The sequence below is a fragment of the Mesocricetus auratus genome, unplaced genomic scaffold (genome assembly GCF_017639785.1).
Source record: "Mesocricetus auratus isolate SY011 unplaced genomic scaffold, BCM_Maur_2.0 Super-Scaffold_6730, whole genome shotgun sequence".
Taxonomy (NCBI): domain Eukaryota; kingdom Metazoa; phylum Chordata; class Mammalia; order Rodentia; family Cricetidae; genus Mesocricetus; species Mesocricetus auratus.
The window spans coordinates 3,025,131-3,046,909 of record NW_024429184.1 but is presented as its reverse complement, the minus strand read 5'-3'; the positions used below and the strand labels follow the sequence as shown (position 1 = coordinate 3,046,909).

At 50.7% G+C, this 21,779-nt stretch overlaps 1 protein-coding gene across 10 annotated transcripts in view; it reads right to left on the bottom strand.

Annotated features, from left to right (window-relative positions):
* The window catches only part of Ptpn3 (protein tyrosine phosphatase non-receptor type 3), a 119,908-nt gene that overhangs the window by 3,816 nt on the left and 94,313 nt on the right, over window positions 1-21,779 (bottom strand). For all 10 annotated transcript variants that reach the window (XM_040738059.1, XM_040738044.1, XM_040738047.1 and 7 more), the window contains 6 exons: window positions 13,138-13,228; window positions 12,803-12,864; window positions 11,811-11,957; window positions 3,868-3,996; window positions 2,878-3,023; window positions 2,298-2,433 (listed from right to left, as the gene is read on the bottom strand). In XM_040738059.1, coding sequence (XP_040593993.1) covers window positions 2,298-2,433; window positions 2,878-3,023; window positions 3,868-3,996; window positions 11,811-11,957; window positions 12,803-12,864; window positions 13,138-13,228 — 711 coding nt within the window. The remainder of the gene's footprint in view (window positions 1-2,297; window positions 2,434-2,877; window positions 3,024-3,867; window positions 3,997-11,810; window positions 11,958-12,802; window positions 12,865-13,137; window positions 13,229-21,779) is intronic.

Below are 21,779 nucleotides of genomic sequence, written 5' to 3'. Positions count from 1 at the left end.
TTAGGGGGGAGGCAGTGCAGTATGGGAGTTAGGTACCGCATTCATCTCTCTCTCTGGTCACTAAAGACAGCTTCCGCAGCTCCTGTCGCCACGCCTGCCTTGGCGTGATAGACTTGCCCTTCAAATGACCAGGGCAAATAAACCCTTCCTCTCACGCTTTTCCAGGCGCCTGGCCACGGTGACAAGAAAAAGTAACTAATATAGTAAGGACGACTCTGGCGTGGAATCTAGGTTCCTTTTTCCTTAAGAGAGTCAGGGAAAGATGCTTGTTGTTTTAGATAGACCTGCAGTATCCACGGGGGACTGACTTTAGGACTCCCCGTGGACACCCAAACTCCAGTCTTTTATATAGCATGGTACAGTATTTGCTTACAGCCTGTGAGAACTCTCCACACACACCATCCTTTTTGGCAGGACACAGCGGTACACCCATTGGGCGGGAGAGGCAGGCGGATCTCTTGAGTTCCAGGACAATGGTCTACACAGTGAGTCTGAAACAACCCCACACCTCAAATGCCACCAAAACCCAAAAGCACCTCAAATACTACCAAAACCCAAAAGCAAAGCCAAAATTACCTCTTGCTATCTCTAACACCTAATACACTGTGAACACTTATGCTGTATTTCGCGGGGAATAAAACAGAAAAGAGTCTTTGTGTGTTTGTGCGGAAGCATTTTCCTCGATGTCTTTTGATTTGTGACCGCTCAAACTGAAGCCTCGTATTGGGGCCACAGATAGAGAAGGCTGACAAGGTCTTGCTAAGTTGTTCAGGTTGGGTCTTAAGACTGTAACCCTCGGGGCTGGAGAGATGGCTCAGAGGTTAAGAGCACTGGCTGCTCTTCCAGAGGACCTGAGTTCAATTCCCAGCAACCCCATGGTGGCTCACAACCATCTACAATTAAATCTGGTGCCCTCTTCTTGCATGTAGGCAGAACACTGCATATGTAATAAATAAATCTTTTAAAAAAATATTGTACCCTCAGGCTTCCACCTCTAGACTAGCTGTGGTTAGAGTCCTGCATCACCAGGCCTGGTTGGGGTGGGGGTGGGGTATTCTGTGATTTTAAACCATCATTTATTTAGTCTTCTAAACTTCAAAGCAGGGCAGACAATGACCTTCAGTAGATGACTCTATTTTCTTTTCCTTGGTTATTTGGGTGGCGTCGGGAGGACAGCTGGCCTTGCAGGAAATCCCGCTCAGGCTGTGGTAACAAGCATCCTTACCTACTAAGTTATCTCTATGGCTGAGCCGGCTTTTCCTCAACTGTATTCCCCAGGTAGAAACCAAGGACTCACAGTCTGTTAGGGAAATCTTGCAACGTCTGTCCGGCAGCCCGTGGCTGGTCAGAACACAGAGTTCCTGCTCCTTGCTTCGCCAACCAGCCCCTCTCCACCGCTCTGGAAGCTCTGCCAGGAGGCTGCTCCCCCGTCTCTGACAACTCATTCTCAGGATGCTCCTAGGACATTCTTGGATACTCCTGGGGCCTTGCCCATCATGGCTGAGATTAGAAAGCTAAGCCGGTTCTACTCAACCCAAGCTTGGGTGGGGTGTCTTCTATTTGGACAACTCTGTTGTAGCGCATGAACGATCGAAGGCGGGATAGCTTCCGTCCGCAGGACGGGGAAGCTGAGGCCTACAAGAGGGGCTCGGGGGTTCCCCCAAGGGTTGTCAGTGTGTGAGGAGGAGGCCTGAACCACGCTCTTTCTACATTAACCCAACCTCTTCTCCCTGCAGCTCAAAATGACAAGCAGGTAATTCCCTCCCAAGGATGCTGGCGTGGCTCAGCAGGAGGTAGCCCATGGCGAGGGAGGGGTGCACACGGGGCTGTTCTCGGGGCAAGTGACTTGTAACGGGCCAGAGGTGAGCAGAGTGCGTGCAGATGGCCCATGCTTTGTAGTAGTCGCTGTATCTCTGACAGGCGCTGTGTGGCTCTAGGTACCCACCCGGTTCCCTCAGACCTCATTTTATTCACAGTGCCCCTCCTGGCTACAGACGGACGCTCCCGCGAGCGCGTGGGCTCAGGAAATGTGCATCTCTGCCTTTTCGTCGCTGTTGTTGTTTTGACAGGGTCTCAGCGCGCGTAGCGTAGCCCCGACTGGCCTGGAATGCTTCACATAGGGCCAAGCCGGCCTCAGATTCAGAGATCCACCTGCCACGGCCGCCTTCTGTGCTGGGAGTAAAGGCGTGTGCCAGCACCTAGCCAACTCTATCACTTTTCTTATTACCCCCTAGCCAACCTCTATCGCGTTTCTTATTACCACTTTTTTTCTCTCTGTTACCGAGTTTTCTACTTACTGACGTTTGCACCATCATGGCGCGCTGATCTCTCATTTTCCGGACAATGTCCAGTGGGTAAACAGGCAGGTTCCTCTCAATTAAGCACATGGCAGTTTCCATAGTGACCAACACACCTGTCCGTCCTATTCCAGCACTAGGGAGGGGAGAGAGAGAGGCTGAGGATCGGCTTGGGCATCATTTCTGCAAGGCAGAGCTGAACCCACCTCACCGTGCCCTGATGCTGATTCTAAGAACAGAGATCACACACACATTCAGGTGTGATCTCAAGCGTGTCAAAAGAGAGAGCCCATCCCCCCGGGGCTGAGGCTGGGACTTAGCAAGAAACCCATCTAGTTCTTCTCTGAGTGACGCCTGCTGTCCAGGTCAGGAACTTCAGGGCAGGGAGGCGTGATGGGGTTTTCCCTTGCAGCAAATAATGCTACGTTTCAAGTGTCTGTAAGTTGTTAGGGAACGACCATGTGTGTGCCTCGCAGGCCTAAGGGTGGGTTTGGCGCCTGCCTACTCCTCCTGGGCCTTTCCTGAGAGGGGAGGAGGGCAGAAGCATTTAAGATGGGGTGCAGTGTAAAAGGCTCAGTACCTGCAGTGGACCAGGGCAGGCTCGCCGTCTACTCTCAGGGACCTCACGTACTTCACAAACTCCAGGAAGTCCGAGGAGTCGTCGGGCACGCCGTGGTCAGGCCACGCAACGTACTGGAGGTGGGTCACCGTGTGCTCTTCCCCGGTCTGCGGAAGACGTGGCCTTGGTGAGTCTTAGCCTCGGGGTCCTCTCCTGCCCGGCCCTGCTGTGGTCTCGGTGGGTTCCCGTCAAGCTCCCACTTTCCCAGGACGACAACGTTCTTGAGCCCCAAGACACTGCTTTCTCGACCTCTTGTACCCCCGGCACCTACGCCACCCTGCAGCCAGGGCCACCCACACCGCCTGGGTGTGTACGTGTGCGTACTCTTGTCTGGTGCGGAGGCCTTCTTGCTCAGGGCAACCAGGGGCCCCATACTATCATGTGGCTAAATGCACCTTTGCACCGCTGACCTCCACCCCCAACACACCTACTACACATCGAGGCTTAACTCATTTTAGAGGTCAGCTCTACCGGCATTAAGCCTGGCTACAATGCCGGGGCGACCACCACTACCATCTCCTTCCAGAACTTTCGTTGTCACCTGAATACGACCTCGGTAGCCATTACAACCTAACTCTCCATTTTCTTACCCTTCTTCTCACTGGGGGGCAAACACCATTCTCATCTCTGTGCCTATGAGTTTAGTTATTTTAGGTATCGGGACGAATGAAATCTTAGTGCTTACCCGCTTGACCGGCCTCCTTCATGAGGCACACCTTTCAGACTCATCCCATGCGGACATTTGCCCAAAATGCCCCCCCCCTTTTGAGGTTGGAATTACTGCTACAAGGCTAGGCCTGGTTTGTTTATCCATGCATCCCCTGATGGGCAGACCCCAGGGCCGCCTCTCCCTCTTGGCGCGTGCACGGGGCACCGGCTCTCTGCCTACCAGGTGACTGCTGCTGCAGCAGGGGCTACTCTGACTGCGCCTGCCCCCTCTACCACGCTCACCTCAGTGTTTGTAACCAGGATTTCTCGGGACACGTAAGCAATGGTACAGTCCTCTGCCTGACACTGGACATGGAAGATGCCGTGGTCCATGACGTCAGGGGGATCCGGCCAGTACTGGTGACATTTGGTCTGTGACGAACCAGAGAACACAAGTCGGGCTTTTCCGTAGGGCATAGCCAGGGTGGTTAACTGCAGCGGCATCTGGCCACCTCCATCCGAGGAGAAATGGCGGGGAGGGAGTGAAACTCAGATGAGACCAGCTTGTGCCCATGAGCCCGAGGAAGGCAGTCAGTTTTTCCCTCCAGGGTTTGTTCACTGGGAGACTGAACAGGGCCTGGGTGCCTGGGGCTACCTATACTCTGCCCAGGCTGACCTGGGTTCCTTGGGCCTCTTTTCTGCTCTCAGAAGCCTGGCCCACCTCAGCGCCCTTCCCTACCTCACAGGAGCCGTGGGACACAGCGGTTAGGAGCTCATTGGCGTTAGACAGGGCGCTAAGGGAAAGAATTTCCTCTCTTCTTGTTGCCATTTGAGTTCTGGCAGTCGAGACCTCCTAGGATCTCAGGTTTTCACACACTGACAGAGGCCGGAGAGGCTGCAGTGTGGAGTCCCTTGTGGGTGAGGTCAAAGGCGGTCAGCAATACCATTGTTACGCAAGCTACAGTAACCGAGTGAGGTCGGTCAGGTCCATCAAACGTCCTCCTTTAAAAAAAGCCTCCAAGCAGAGACAACTAGTGCTTCCTACAACCTCAAATGCCTTCACAGGAAACGGGGTCTGGGACCACAGAGGGTACAGACTTTGCACTTGCCCCTCTGAGGGGTGGTGAATGGCTCAGTAGGTAAACACGCTTGCTGTGTAAGCCTGGCAATGAGTTCAATCCCCCGAATCCACTGAAGGAGAGAGCTGACTCCATAAACGCTTATCTCTACATGTGTGCTCTAAGCATGTTGAGCACACACACACACACACACACACACACACACACACGCACGCACGCACGCACGCTGATAGCAAATAAAACAAGAGTTGGGCCAGCGGTTAAGAGAACCGACTGTTTCTCCAGAGGACCAGGGTTCAGTTCCCACTACCCATATGACAGCTCATATGGGTAACTCCAGCCCCAGGAGATCTGATCCCTTCTTCTGGCCTCTACGGTCACCAGGCACACACTGGTGCACAGACATACACATACAGGCAAAAACAGTCACACAAAATAAAGTTAAAACAATTAAAAATAAATAAAAAATAAAATTCCCGATGGAGCCAAGACTTCCCATACAGCAAAGGAGAAATCCAGAGTACAGGACACTAAGTGACTGGCCAGGGCCACAAAGTTGCTGCGACAGAGTCTAGCATTCATTCTGTGGTTTGTTACAGTGTCTCCCAATACGACAGCTGTGGCTTGCTAATGTGAACCGCCTTCCCACGGCCTGTTTTCCCTTCCAAACCCTGCAGCCCCTTCCATAAACTACTGTAGCTTCCCCCCTCTGGTGTCTGCACCAAGTGCAAATCTAAGCTGCCCAGTTACTCTGCCAAACATTGGCTCATTTAATAATAATAATAAATAATAATAATAACAAGTTATCATTATTATTATAGATTTTGCCCCAAGTGAAAATCTGAGCTGCCCAGTTACTCTGTCAACATTGGCTCATTTAATTATATTATTATTATTATTATTGATTTCTGTGTTGGCCCAGCTAGCTCAAGTCACCTTCTTGCCTCGGCCTCCTGAGAGCTCACGCTGAAGGCATGTACCATCATGCACAGCTTAAAGAGAAAGAAAAAAAAATTCTTCCTCAAATCTAGACTGGCACCCCGTGTAAGTAAAAATGATATTTGTTTATAGCAGAAAGGTGTTATAACTAACAGACACACGGAATTTGTCGGGAAACAGCTCTCCTCGCCTTCTTCTCAAATGTCACAGCAAATATCTGAGATTAAGGTGTATTCAAACCGTTTGGATGGGAAATCGGTCCTGGTGAAGAGCGTTCGCTGTCAGCAGGACCAGGGGCGGGGCTGCCAGACGAAGACAGTACGCCTGTCTGTCTGTCCATCTGAACCTGTGTCTATCTCGTCTACACAGAAGAAAACCGCCCCATGGGCTCCTGCCCTAGGGTAGCCGGGGGACGACCCTCTCCAGAGGGGAATGCACTCCCCAGCGTCTTTATCCACAGGAACCTGCGGGGAACTGGACTCACTTTAGGTACATCTGGATCTGGGCGCTCTAGGGGGGCAGCATTAGAATCGGAGGTCTACGGAGGGGCTCCCTCCCCACCCTGTCGATGCCCACTAGACCCCAGGGTGTGCCCTGCAGCGAGGAGCGGGTCTCTCACGCCTGCTCGGTGAGGGGTGTGGGGCCAGGCGGTGCTTTCATGGATGCGCTGTTGCTTACAGTGGCCTCAAGACCACTCTCTGAGGTTGAGGTAGGGATGTTGGACTATGACTGGATAGACTGAGGCTCAGAAGACCTGACCCCACGTCGGGTCACAAGAACCACGGGGATAGAGCCCGGGGTTCCATCCCAGGCCGGTGCCCTCTGAAGGGGACAAGGCTGTGAGGACAAGAGGGAAACCAAGGGGCCTGCCACCCCTGAGAAGCAGGTGACGGACGGACAGGGCCCCGCAGCTGGTTGGTAGGCCTTAGTCGCTGGCAAACGCTGCCAGGACTTGGAATACTGTCTCCACGAGGCGCCGTGGGCTGCTGAAACTGCTCTCGTCTTCTGGTCCTAGCCATGCAGTGACCCTGACAAGAGGATCCGGGAAGGGAAAGAGACGCTGAAACCGCTTTGGACAGGAAGGGCCCTAGGGTTCCAGAGGAACGCGCAGAAGGCTGGGCTCCTGGTGGAGGAAGGATGGCCAGATGGGGTTTGTGGGAGAGCCGTGGGCCCAATTACGAAGGCTGCATCCTCAGCTCTTCATTTTTTGCTAACTTAGTTGGTCAACAAGCATCCCCGGGGAGAGAGGTCTGATGAATCAGAGATGCTCTGGCATGTATCCCGGGGGGGGGACGCTCTCCAATCCAGCCAAAGGAACTCGGGTAGGAAGGACAGGCACAGGTTGGGGCAGATCAGGCAGGAGCGACAGATGTCAGAGTGGGCAGAGGGCTCAGGACTAACGGCCTGCAAGGGCAGATCATTCAGGCCGGAGGGAGAGGAGGCAGAATGCACAGGGTCACCTGGGCGGGCACCCAGGGGACAACCGACCACTCAGGAGAGCTGCACAAAGGGTGCGAGTTGGTCCGCAGACAGGCAGCATTCTGCTCTGCGCATTTAGGGCCACTCCAGGGGGTAGGCAGGGAAGGCGGCCTCAGACCCTCTTGGCAAGGCCCAGCTGGAAGGTAAGGCGGATGCGGATGGAACGAGACTATGAAAATCCCGGGCCCCCGAGCTGTTGCTTCTGCTGTGGGAGAGACACGGGAAGGTTCTGAGAACAGAGTCAGAGACGGTCGGGAGGGACAACTCGGGACTAGTACGGCTACCGACGGCAATGCCCAGCGGTGAGTGGGTGAAGTGAAGAGATGGAGAGCTGAGACCTGCTTCAGGCAGCCGGTGCTGGCAGCTACGCTACATACATTGATCCTCCAGCTCAGATGGCAGGCTCAGGGTGGGGATGGGCTCCATGTATGTACACATGAGGGGCTAGTCGGTGGCTTTGGGAATCTTACATAATGGCAGTAGGTAGATGTGTCCCACCAGAAAGTAAAGCGGTTAGCCCCAGGGGGGTTCACAAGAAGGTTTGTGAGGCTACCCTGAGGGCATCCATCAGGGGACTAGCCACACTCAGAAATCAGTGCTACCAGGTGTGGAGGGGAGCCATCTCGCCACTGAGTGCCTGGGTACCAAGCACGTACAGAGAACAGGGAGTTGTAAGAGGGAGGTCTGTGTCACCCCAGACCCCTTCTTGTCAGCCCTCCTGACAGTCATGGGCTTCACTGTTCCTCAGAGCAAACCCACTGCCTCTGGTCCAGGGAGACAACGGGGGACACCAGGGCTTAGCCCTTCTGAACTCTCACAACCACTCAGGAGGTAGGGCCTTCGTGACGACGTGGAAGTAGGAACCTTAGGGTCCTATTCCAAGTCTGTGCTTTAAGTGGCTGGGGGGACAGGATACGTAGATATATAAAATATAGCACCCCCTCCCCCCAAGGAAGAAAAAAACCACCTGATGGAAGGCAAGGGATATTGGTTCTCCCAGTTCTCAACGGAGAACACACCCCAGAGCACCCTCGGTAGAAGTGAACAAGGACGGAGGCCAAGAGCCTGTGGGCTGCAAGCTTTCTGAGCACTGCGGGTGGCTCCCTGAACTCAGAGACTGCTTAGATTCAGTGCAGGGCAGGTAGGGCATGGGACTCTCGGGCGTGCCCGCTGGGAGACCCGCTTTCCTACAGGCCCGGAAGGACGTAGGGAGAGCAGACAGGATGCCCTGGGAAGTTCGCCTTTATCGCAGAAGAGGGGCAAAGGCATTGGCCTGGGACGCCTGGTTAGAGAGAAGTGGCCATCCGGAGGACAGAGAGGGTGCAGGCCACCCGAGAATCTGTAGCGGGAGAGGGAAGCAGGCGCTTGGCACCATGGGAGAACAGGGAGACCCAATGAACCGGCAGAGTAAGTAGCCAGGGCCAGAGACGCCGAAGGGATGGGTGAGTGTGCTGGCCTCTGGGGACTCTCTAACACAAGGAAGCAGGGTAGTGACTTACACCAGGAAAAGAAAAGGTTGGGACACAAAGGAAACCGCATTGGGTCACAAGGAGACCTCAGACAACAGGAAAGAGCGAGCTGGAGGGGGCGGGTCCTGGAAGAGCGGATGGATGGCGGTCAGGTTTCTCGGATCACAGAAAAGATCTATTTATTTTTTCTGAGCTGGAACAAGCAGACGGAGTGAAGGAGGCACAGCCACCACAGAGCTGATCATCTGTCACCTCTCATTCCTTCAGGGGCTCCCTGTTCTGAGGAGAAGAATGGCTGTCTACCTGCAAAGGCGAGAGTGAACTTTCCGACAGCAAGAAGCCCGACACCAGAGAGCCGGCGTAGGTGCTGAGTCACCGGGTGGATTCGGGTGTTAGCTCCCAGGAACGACCATCACGAACACAAAGATTCCTCAGGGGACAGAGGAGCATCAGCTCCGCAAACTGTTTGCTCCTGAGGAGACGTGGAGTCTGGGCACACCAAGTACCGGAGTATAAGGCCAGGTAAAGGCAGGCAGAACACAGACTGTCTCCCATCAGTAACACAGAACAATTGGAGGCTGCCAGGTATGGGGGGCAGATTCTTGATCCTGGGAGTCAAGCGACTCACTGTGCCACCAAGAAAGCCTGCCCCTGGGTCTAGGACTGACCACTGGGGCATTCTATCCCTAACACTTCCTCACTTTTTCACAACACATAACAGAAAACCAGATGAGTATTGCTGGCCTCAGCTGTAGGGCTTGTGAGAGAAGAACACTTGGATTTTAATATCAGTGTTTTATATTTGCCTTGTTTGTTTGTTTTTTGGTTTTTATGAGACAGGGTTTCTCTGTATTGTTTTCGAGGCTGTCGGTCCAGCCCAGCCTCAAACTCACAGAGATCCACCTGCCTCTGCTTCCTGAGTGCTGGGATTAAAGGCGTGCGCCACCACCACCCAGCTTGTTTGTTTGTTTTAAGATGAGGTCTCAATGCAGCCAAGGTTGGCTTTGAACTCACGTAGTGGGGTGGGGGTGGTGGGCCTTGAACCCCCGATCCTTGTACCTCCACCTCTTGAGTGCTGGATTACAGGTGTCTGCCACAATGCTTGGCTTTGTTTCACACTTTTTGAAAATTTCACACACACTTTTACTTTTGGCAAATGATACTTGATTTATATTTAAGACACGTATCTGAAAGGTTATTAAAGCAAAAACAAGAAGTTTGCTTAGATGAAGTAAAACTGAAAGACACATTCAGTGCGATTCTGTTAGTAGCCGTTCATGTAAATACAAATGAATGTTATTGCTACTGCTGGCTAACGTGTGACAGACGGCATTGGCTGTGATCACTTGGTATGACGGCACATGTGTTCCCTCCTAGCACATGGGAGGGCTGAGGCAGGAGGAACACCACCAGCTTGCTACATAGAGCAAACCTATTCCCCCCAAACAAAACAAAAAACCACAAAAATAACAACAACAACAAAAATGACCATGCACCAAGCACTCTTAGGAGAGGTTTCCTATAGCAATGAGCTCAGTTCCCGCAGAGCTCCACAAAAATGGGTGATAGTTTGCATGATTCCTTAATCACACAGGTGGGATGTAATAATAGGAATTAACCCTGTCTGGCTTGGGGGTCTGCTTTCTAACCCAAGGTGTCACATAACCAGATAGATACATACCACTGTGCCCATAACCAGATAGATCCCACTGTGCCCCATAACCAGACAGATGCCATGGTGCCACATGGCCAGACCGATGCCACGGTGCCACATGACCAGACAGATGCAGGCCCTTTAGGAGGACCGAGGGGCTCCAGCCCTGTGAGCTAGCTCAAGGAGCTGGGAATTAAGTTTAAAAAATGGCTAAGTTAACTCCATCTCTTATTAAAACAAAAACAGACTAGAATGAGGGTCTCAGACAGCAATGAGATGAGCCGGACAGCACGGTGAGGTGATTCCCCGGTTTCTCACAGTAACAGGGCAGGCGAGACGGGGAAAGAACGGGAGGTAGGAGGAGTTGCCAGGAGTAGCAACCACTCTCAAAAGTGTGTTCCTAGTGCCTCTGAGGAGCAAAATTTCAGGATGAAGTTCCCACCACCCCTGGGGGCGGGGGTCACACTTTTTCATTCTGGTTGATGGGATGAGACTCTAACCAAACCCACGTCTGCTGGACACTGGAAGCATACAGTCCTCTGATCTCTTTATGTACACTGCCCAGCCCAGTCTCCCAGGGTGGTGGGCACTATCACTGTCTCCACTGCATACCGAGGAAGGCCAAGAGTCAAGGGCGTGCAAATCAGAGGGAATAGAGACGTTGCCTTTGCACACTACAATCTTACTGTGTGAGCAGAGACACAGGAGCAGGGGTAGTGGGGGGAAGTCCTTCTGTGCATATGTTTGTCTGATTGGTTAATAAATAAAGCACTCTTGGCCAATAGGGAAGCAAGACAGGTGGGACGAGGAGGATTCTGGGAAATGTAGTCAAGAGTAGGGAGTCGACATGCGATCCTGGGAGGAGAGGACACATGAGGCTGGTGTCCCGGGTAAGATAAGTCCTTATAAAAATATGTATTGGTAATTATGGGTTAATAATTAAGTCAGAGCTAGCCATTAAGAAACCATAGCAAACGGCCAACTGCTCCATAATTAATATAGCGTCTCAGGTGTTACTTGGGGGCTGAGACAGCGGCGGGACCCAGGCAGTTGGGAAGAATACACATTACAAGGAAGTACTGCTTTCTAGCTTGTCTTTTTAAAATTTACTTTTTAGGTTTACTATCTTACGTGTATGAGGGTTTGGCCTGCATATATGTCTGTGCACCATGTCCGTGGAGATCAGAAGAGGGTGTTGGATCCCCTGGAAATGGAGTTACATATGTTGATGAGCTGTCCTGTGAGTGCTGGGAATTGAACCCAGGTCCACAGGAAGAGTAGCCAGCACTCTTTTATGTGCATTGGTGTTTTTCCTGTGTAAGGGTGTTCGGTCCCCTGGAACTGTAGTTACAGACAGTTGTGAGCTGCCATGTGGGTGCTGGGAATTGAACTTGGGTCCTCTTGAAGAACAGTCAGTGTTCTTAACCACTGAGCCATCCCTCCGGTAAGCTTGTTTTAACAGATCCACATGAGGAGGTGGGGGCAAGGGAGGCTGAGTTTCTCATCCCTGCGGGTGTCCACCTAGAGATTTGCAGGTCACTAGGAGACCCTTTCCTGCCCCGAGTGAGACTCATGTCCCCCCCAGCACCACCCACGCACGTTCCAACTGGAAATCAAGTCACTTACCCGCCCTCGCTCTGTGAGAGTTGTCAGCATGACAACAAGAGACAACTTCTGATCCCAGACGACTTGCCAAAACTGTGCACAGGTGTGTGGCAGGGGTCCCTGAGCGGCAATGTACTTGTTCACAAGGTTGGCTGCCGGAATCTCCATCTATGGTGAGATCGGTAAGGCGTTACAGAGCGTCAGCCTACACAAAGTAGGCAGGACCCTCCGTTTTGCCCTTTCCCAACCGCTAGCTGGACCACAGCAGAAAAAGATCTTACCCGCTCACAACCAGAAAAAAAAGAAAAATTTGCAGCACAAAGCCATCTCCAGATTTGACAACAATGTGATTGGAATACTGGGACTGCTGACCAAACAAGTTCTTACAGGGACAGTTCTGCAAGGTCACTTTTCTTTTCTTTCTTTCTTTCTTTCTTTCTTTTTTTTTTTTTTTTTTTTTTTTTTTGAGCTGATGATGGCCCCGGGAGGTTAATATTACTTAAAAAGTGGTTTTCAAGGTACAGAAAAGTTTGCTGAATCTGCCTTTAAAGGGGGAAATCTACATCCAGGTGTGTTGCCTGTGATGTGTGTGTCATCCCATGACAGGAAAGCCTTTTCCTTTTTTCTCTTTTGGATTATATATATGAAGACTTTTTCTTTTACTTGTAGACAAGGTGAGACTAGTAACACCCAGGCCAGCACAGAAAGTTAAACATACCACCAGCAGAGATAAACACAGACATGGCAATGGCTAAGTACATCGGCGGGTGGATGATGGAATTAGACCGTGCTTGGAACCACCGCTCAAAGTTTTGTGGCTTTTCGAGTCATTCAGCGAACCTGACTTTGCTCCCCTGTAAAGTGAGACCACTCATTTTTCTCACAAAGCCACACTGTACTAGAGTGACAGGGTGAACGGGGGCATGCTTTGTCATGGGCTAAGTCCCCCACTCTCGTGACGAGGATCAATGTGTTCTTTTTAACCCCCCCCCCCCCCCAGGTTCCCAGCTTACGTCCACATAACTCGCGTTAATATAATCTTCGTTTCCCTGCAGTAATACCCGGGTGGTGTCATCTGCCGGAGAAAGAAAAATTCACCCATTATTCTGACTGTTATTTTTATCATCCCAAGTAAACAGGGGTTCAGTTCCCAGCCCCATCGGCAGCTCTCGACTCATTAGCATAAACACCACGATTCCCCAACTGTTCTCAGCCTGAGATGGCTGCAATAAAGGCAGCAGTGTTTACAGACACGCTGAAAACCAGTCCAGAATCCCAGACAATCTGCTTGAACAGCGAAGCGTTGTCTCGTGCAGGGGGAGGAGGAGGCGTTGGGCTGGGTACTCACAAGGCAACACGTCCTTGTATCGGTTTTTATCCAAATTCTGAGGCAGTTTTGCAAACGTGACAGCTAAGCCCGGCTTCTTTCTGTAGAGTTGCTATCAGACAAATAGAAAAATTGAGAAACAACAACGCTAAGTCCCACACAACCACATTGCCATGAAAAACAAACAAACAAAAAACAGAAAGCATATCCTAATGGCAAAGGTTTTCATTCGAAATTCCCCAATCTTTTTTGTTTTGTTTTGTTTTTTTGAGACAGGGTTTCTCTGTGCAACCCTGACTGTCCTGGAACTTGGCTCTGTAGACCAGGCTGGCCTGGAACTCAGAGATCTGCCTGCCTCTGCCTCCCATGGGCTGGCATTAAAGGGGTGTGCCACCACTGCCTGACAAGACCTCCCAATCTTAACATTTCAAAGTGATCCTACGCCACACAGTAAAAGAAAACCTCAGCAAGAAACCCTCTTCTGCTTCCTGGATGCTGAGCTGCAGGCGAGCAGCTCTGCCTCACACGCCCTGCACAGTGATGCTCTGCTTCAACACAGGTCCAGACACCATGGAGCCCGGCAACCACGGGCCGTGACTTCCGAAACCTCAAGCCTGGAACAAACCCTTCCACCCTTTCAACCGTGTCTCTTGGGCACTTGACACAGCAACAAAAAGCTAACACAATAGTCCCCGGTGGAAAAATTTCAATATTGATTTCTCTTTAACCCTGTGTTTTAACAAACCTCTAAAAGAACAGGTCTTACAAGAGCCCTCTTTAATTCTGACCAGGCAGACATTTCTCAAGCTAATTTACACAGAAAGATCTCAGCATCTCTCAGCCAGCGAGCGCTCTGGGAGACACTGCTGCAATTTTGAAGCCTGTTTCACCCTCGTGATTACACGGTATCTGTTTCCCATGCTGCAAGATATTCTCTACTCCAGTGATTTCTTTTTAATGGCTCAATAATCTAATTATTATAATTTATCTTAATTTTTAGCCTGCTTTGTTGTTAGCCTGTTCTACATTGTTTTTACTCTGACAAGTATCTGAGAACAGAATCACAGCTTCCGAGCATATTTTCAAGGACTCTGATACGTACTGCCCTGCAGGAATGGAGATTGGTCTGTTCACCAAGCTTCAGCCAACACCCTCAGTTAAGGTTGCTTTGTGTTTTGGATGGGGAGGCTGAACACCCCCCCAGCTGTATTTCTGTGTGCTGTATTGTTTTTACAAACTGGCAGCTGTTAGGCCTGTTTCTCTCGTTAGGCAAACTACACAGAACTTAGCAGAATAGTTAACACGGAGATTCGGGGGTCACAAGAATGGTACTGTGTCTGTATCTTACACATCTGCTGAATGTTTAGAATTTGCTTCATGAACTCAACTACTGAACTATGACCTGGACAGTTTCAGCACTTAACAATCTAAAGGAAGCTGGCTGAACCAACGCTAGATACCTGTGAGCTTTATTTTATTTTATTTTTTTGTTTTACGAGACAGGGTTTCTCTGTATTGTTTTGGAGGCTGTCGGTCCAGCCCGGCCTCGAACTCACAGAGATCCGCCTGCCTCTGCCTCCCGAGTGCTGGGATTAAAGGCGTGCGCCACCATCGCCTGGCACCTGTGAGCTTTTACAGACTATGAACGCATTCCAGAAGTGAACCCGTTACTTACTGGAGGTTCTGGCCCTGATGCTGGCAGAAGGACAGACATCACACAAGCCAGTCACATTGATCTAGATGGCATTTTTCTTCTAACCCATTAACTATGTGGAGGCAGAAATCCAATTAAATGAATATGAGCCAGCACATATGCGGTGCAGACACACATGCAGACAAAACACTCAAAATCAGAATAAATCTAAAAGAAAGAATGCACGAATGCACGGACGCACGAATGAAAACGGGTTGGAGATGTAGCTGAATGGCAGAACACTTCACAAACAAAGCCTCAGGTTCAATCCTGAGCCCTGCACAAGAAACAAAAGTTAAAAACCAAAGGTGTGAGCCACACGGCGAAAGCATGGCAAGTCCGGCTTTCTTAGACACGGCGCCGTGTGAATTAAGTCAAGGAGAACCTATTCTCAGAATGCGCCACGATGGGGTTCTCCTGGTACTATCTGGGAGAGGGCATTAGTAGCTCACCTTTCCTGGGAGACACTGGGGACATCCCTTTTCCTCTGTACCTGGCACAGCCAGGGGGTCAAAGACACTGTCTAGAGGGCACCCGGAGCTTCTGCTCATCTCCCCACAGAGGCGGGCTGCGACGAGCGGGCGCCCGTGATTCTGGGACCCTTAACGGTCTATGGAAGCATGGTCCCAGGTGCAAGTGGCTGGGACCCTAACAAGTACTCTTGTGTATTCCACAGATGGATACACAAGATGGAACAGCACTGTCCTCTGGAGATGGTGTCTGGTCCTTGAAATGTCTAGACCATTGCATGTAGGGCCATTCAAGGGCCCCAGGGTGCTCTGTGTGAACTGTTGGAACTCTCCTTTTGTTGTTGCTATTTCTCCTTTTTGAGACAGGGTCTCACCACATAGCCCTGGCCGGCCGGAACTCATGTAAATCCGCCTGCCTCTACCTCCTGAGTGCTGGAATTCCACGGGTGTCATCATTTAATCCTTCACTTTCCTCCCTCCCTCCCTCCTCCTGTCTGTCTCTCTGTCTCTCTCTGTTTTTTTTTAAGACAGGGTTTCTCTGTGTAGCTTCAGAGCCTGTCTTGGCACTCATTATTGTAGACCAGGCTGGCCTGGAACTCAGAGATCCGCCTGCTTTTGCCTCCCGAGCGCTGGGAGAAAAGGTGTGAGCCGCTACAATCTGGCTCACTTTTTTCCTGGGGCAGTGAGATGGCTCAGTGACTAAAGGTGCTTGAGTTCAATTCCCACAAATACATACAAAGACCGAAGTGGAGGGCTATTCTACAAAATCGTCCTCTGTCGGCCCTATGTGGACTATGCTATATATGTGTGTTTGCACTCAAACACACAACAATAATACATTATTTTAAAAGAAAAAAATAGTAATTTTTTTGTTTTCTTTTTTGAGGTAGGGTCCCACTCTGTAGCTTAAGGTTGGCTTTGAACTCATGGCCACCCTCCGGCTTCAGCTTCCTGAGACCTGAGATTGTAGGCACGAGGCATGCAACCTTAGGTTGGCCTAGAATTCTCCATCCTCCTGCTTCAGCCTCCCGATGACAGGTTGTGTGTTACCATACCTGACAGAAATGAGTTCTTTTAAAGGTGCTCTTCCCAGGGATCAGGGCTTCTCTCACAGGTACCATTGTCCTTGCTAATTGCAGCGTGTACTGATCTCAGTCTGCTAATTGCAGTGTGCACTGATCTCAGTCTCTGATGCAGTACTGCTGAATTACCACCAGCCTCCCAGATAAGAATTCTGTAATTATCATAGGAACCAGCCAGTCACTTGTTTCAACCCTAATGGGTAGTTCCTTGAAGGTAATACAAGCGTCAACCAAGAAACAGGGGTCAGACCAGATGATTTTTTGTTGTTATTTTGGTAAAGATGGATGATGGGAGCTAATGGGCAAAGCCAGGTTGGGTGAAGAAGATCCTCAGTGGTCTCTTGTAGATACCATTCTCTGTCTACCAACTCATCATCCATTCATCCATCTGTCCACCCACCCATTCATCCATCCTCCTCATGCATCCATTGGCCAGTCCATCTGTCCATCAAGCAAACCACGCCCTCATCCACCTGCCCATCCAGGGAAGAGGTGATTCCCTTGCAATGCTTATTGTGTATCAACTGAACCCCACAAGGAGGTCAGTTAAGAAGCAGGATGGGAAGGAGTTGAGTCACACCCAGTGAATGTGAGCTGCTGACAATGACTGGAGGTTTTTGTTTTTGTTTTTTTTTTTTTACATGGCTTTTGGAGACAGGGTTTCTCTGTGTAGTCCTGGCTGCCCTGGAACTCACTCTGTAGACCAGGCTGGCCTCGAACTCACAGAGATCCGCTGCCTCTGCCTCCTGAGTGCTCGTATTAAAGGTGTGTGTCACCACTGGCAGATTAGTGATTGAATTTTTTATTTGTGCATTTGAGTCAAGGTCTTGCTATGCTGCCCAGGGTGGTCTTCGAAACTCCTGGGTTTAAGTGGTCCTCTTGCCTCAGACTACAGGTGTCCAATACCCACCCAGGTATATTTTAGTTTTTAGGGTTTTGTCTTTAGATTTACTTTACTTTTAGTTATGGTTGTATGTGTGTCCCTGTGATGATTTGCACACGTGAGTGCAGATGTATGAGGGGGCTATAGACAAAGAATCAGATCCCTTGGAGCTAGAGTTATACAAGACAAAGAATCAGATCCCTTGGAGCTAGAGTTATACAAGACAAAGAATCAGATCCCTCGGAGAGTTACAGGAAATTTTGAGTCACTCAACATGGGTCCTCTGGAAGAACAGTATCTATACTCTTTTTAATTTAATTTAACTTAATTTAGTTTAATTTACTCATTATGTATACAGTCTTCTGCCTGCATGCCAGCGGAGAACACCAGATCTCATTCAAGGTGGCTGTGAACCACCATGCGGTTGCCAGGAATTGAACTCAGGACCTCTTGCTCTTAACCGCTGAGCCATCTCTCCAGGCCTAGTATCTATACTCTTAACAGCTGAGCCATACCTCTAATCCCAGATTCTCATTTTCAGCATGGATCTAGTGCTAGGTCTATCCCTGGCGAGGCGTATGCACTGGATGAGTTCCTGAACGTCTCCAAACCTCCTTTGCTCCATTTCTAAAGAGCCATCTGGGGGCTTTGGCTGCGGCTCCGTGCAAGAGTGCATGCTTAGGGGGGCAGAGGTCCTGGGCTCGGTCTTCAGCAGCAGCTGAAGCATGTAACGACTGATGCGAGTAATTCCTGTCCCATTCCCTTCACAGATGACGGGGGAGTTAATGTCGCTGACATGTGAGACACACTCAGTAAACTGCAGAGCACTTTAGGAATGCTGATTACTTTTGTTGTTTTGGTACTTCGGGTGGCCAAATGCCTTCTGTTTACTGGAGGACACAGACAAGGATGAAGGAATCCCCTTAATGGAAAAAAAAAGGTTTAAAATAGGCTTTACAAGAGTGAGGATGGGGAGATCTGTCTGCGGGCCACAACCCTTGGGCAGGCAGTCTGTGTCAGGGAGGAGACAGTGGATGTCTGCTGGGGACCAGGGCCTTTGTCCTGCACTTGTCCACAGAGCACAGCTGCCACAAGCTGAGAGCAGTCACTTGTCAAGGTCCTGGAGGATGGAAGGACCCGGACAGCCATGCCTCTGGAATTGACAGCCCGGGGCTCCAAGCTCAGTGCCAAGTTGATGATACCTTACGCAGGCTGGGCCTGCTCTTGTAGCCTCTCGTTTTATAAATAATAACAGCTATTAATTTTTACTGTGTTCTTATCACGGGCCAGATGGTGCATCAAGTGTTTATCTCATCCACTCCTTACAATCAATTCAGGAGACACCCAATTTACACGTGGGGAGATAAGGGCCATTGAGGTTAAGGGGTGGGGTGAGGGGTAGAGCCGGAATGTAAAGTCTGTCTGGCTCCAAGTGGCTAGACAGCCTCCAAGATAGCATTGACGTGTATGCCTCTAATAACAACTTCACAGGCCAAGAGCATCTCGGTTTCCTAAGGCTGTGTATACACGGTGGTTAAAAGAACAAGCTCCAGGTCCTGGTACCCTGTCTGGGCTCCAGTCAGACTCTACTATGAGCCCGTTGAGCATTCGCTCAATCTGAGATTCTGCGCCCTCCTGTGTGCTATGAGATAAAACCGCCCTATCAGGGGTGATGTGAGACTTACAGAAGCTGACGCCCTGGACACAGCAAGGGCTCACTAAAGCTGCCTTTCCTGGGTGTTTTCCTGTTTGGTCTGGTTTCCCTTGGGTCCTGCTGCTTAGTGTCGGCACATACCCTCCCACCCCGAGCTGGTGGTGTCACATGATGCTCCCGGGAGCCTAGGGCTCCTTGAGGGGCAGTGAGGGGGCACCCAGCCAGCTCTGGGATCCCAGCAGCTCCACTGCAGAGTAGATCTGCCTCATCCAGTCAGTATCTTAGATTCCAATAAGACGTTATTTCAAAGAGGAGCATCCTAGAACATGAGACAAGTGTACCAGACTGAAGTGCAAACCCCAAATGTGCATGTCCGTCCGTCCTTCTGTCCTTCCCTAGCTTTTCAGAACAGGGTTTCTCTGTGTAACAGCTCTAGCTGCCCTGGAACTTGCTTTGTGGACTAGGCTGGCCTCAAACTCACAGAGATCCGCCTGGATTAAAGGATTGAGGGCTGGATTAAAGGCGTGCGCCACCAACGCCCATCTGTGGGTATTCTTAAGGCCTCCTCCGGAGGGCAGGGAGAGACAGTGGTGGGCAATGGGCCTAATATCATTTCTACCTTCTTCTCTGGGGTCAATTGATGCACCAAAACCTCAAGAGAGCACGGGAGAGGTGCCTGATGCGGAAGTCTGGCAACCTGAGTTAAATCTCCAAAACCCACATATAAGAAAATAAACGAGCCAGGCAGTGGTGGCCCACGTCTTTAATCCCAGCATTGTGGAGGCAGAGGCAGGCGGATCTCTGTGAGTTCGAGGCCAGCCTGGTCTACACAGCGAGTTCCAGGACAGCCAGAGCCACAGAGAGAAACCCTGTCTCAAAAACAACAAAACAAAACAGAAAAGTAAAACAAATGACTTCACAACTCTGACCTCTACAAGCCCACTTCCATATCTTGCGCTAATAACAATGAATTAGTGCCCCCAAACACACACAAACTCTCGGGTGACTCTGTTAAAACACGAATGTCTGGCCGGGTGGTGGCGGCACATGCCTTTAATCCCAGCACTCGGGAGGCAGAGGCAGGTGGATATCTGTGAGTTCAAGGCCAGTCTGGTCTACAGAGCGAGTTCCAGGGCAGCCTCCAAAACAATACAGAGAAACCCTGTCTCGAAAAAAACAAAAATGAAGCAAAACGCACCAATGTCTGGTGGCTGCGGGCTAGGTCCACGGCTCCCCACGTGATTTCTATCCAAGTGGCTACAGGCTCGCCCTTTAAGAAATAATTCCAAAGGTGGCTCTGTGGCCCAAAGGGTAGGTCATTGGACTTCTAGTGATGGAAAATAAATACTCTTAAAATCCTTTTAGAAGCTGATGAAATCATTGCAAGGAGAACCTGATTGGGGGGGGGGGGGGCTTCCTAGATGCAAAAAGCACACCGAAGTTGAGCCAGGAGCACAGAGAAGGCTGTAGTCAAAGAGCATGACTTCGAGTTCCCAAGGAGAGCCCACAGTGCCTCCTTGTGGACTTTCTGATCAACTGGGATTACCAGTTGCCAGGGAACACACACTCGCAATTAGAAACTCTTACCCTGCCTTGCCTGCTCTCAGGATACGGCCCCCCGAGATATACCAAAGTCAGACAGCAAGCTCCTGGTGGCTAGAAGCCTCCTTCTCCACCCTCCCCCCCCATCACGCTCCCACGGCACCTCAGACGAACTAGTTGAATCAGCAAATGGCCCACCAGTGCCCTCCCAGGTCACAGCATCCCCAGCACCAAAAGGAGGAAACTCAATGGGTCTGAGCCTGGATTCGCATCCTTGCTTCAATTACCCTGGAGTGCTCATGTCACAATTTCTCACCCAAGTGTCACCACCGCAAGCTGCAAACTTTTATGTTACTTGTCCAGACAATCTGGTTCACTTAAAAAAAAAATTGAGAATCCTCTATTGGTGGGGGGGTGGAAGGGAGGAGTCTGTAGGAGTGAACCCCAGAAGGCTATCCACCCATGAGGGCGGAGACATGTAAACTGACACAGGTAGATATAAAAGGAAGTGAAAGAAGAAGGAACCCCCCTTTTTCTCCTGGAAGCCAGCCACGCTTCTGACTCCCGGTCAGTGCGTCTCTCTCTCTCTCTGATAAATAAATATATTGTTTTCCCTTTATAGCCGCGATAGGAGTCAACTACTTTTGCTTTTTTCTCCCGTGGAGTTCTTTCTACCGCTGTTCAACTCTTGCATAATTAGCATTCTGGGCCCTGGGCTACCGTAGGGTGAGCCTTTTGCTTAAGGCTTTCTGCTTGGCGTTCCTTTTCGTCTGCCAGCTGAGCTACACTTCCTGGGTCACTCTGCGGCCAGTGCATCTGACAAACTGCCCGTCTTTCCTCTTCTTTTTCCCTCCCAGGGTTTCCTAGTAGACGATGTGTTGTCGATCTGTTTCTGAGTCTCACGGGCGCCCCTCATGCCTGCTTTGTGAGCTGAGACCATGCCGTGGCACTGTTCACTGTGTGAAAACGTTGGCCAGATTCTTTTGCATTCCTTCCTCTCCTTACTCCAACCCCCTTTCTGAGACAGGGTCTTACTATGCGGTCCAGGCTAGGCGTGATCCTGCCTTAGCCTCCAGCACACAGAGGCACCCACGCGTTTCGTGAACAACTGCTGTCTTCTACCTCCAAACACGCACGCACGCACGCACGCACGCACGCACGCACGTACGGCAGATGAACACGTCCTGGTCTCACTTGATTACTAGTGGATTAAAACCAGCTGGAAAGCAGTTGTGCTTCTGGGGTTGTGAGAAAGGCTTCCGTGGGCTCTGCTGCAGAAGAGGCGCGACCCCCCCCCCCTCCGCGTACTGCAGAGCCATCGCTTCCCGAGAAGGCAGCA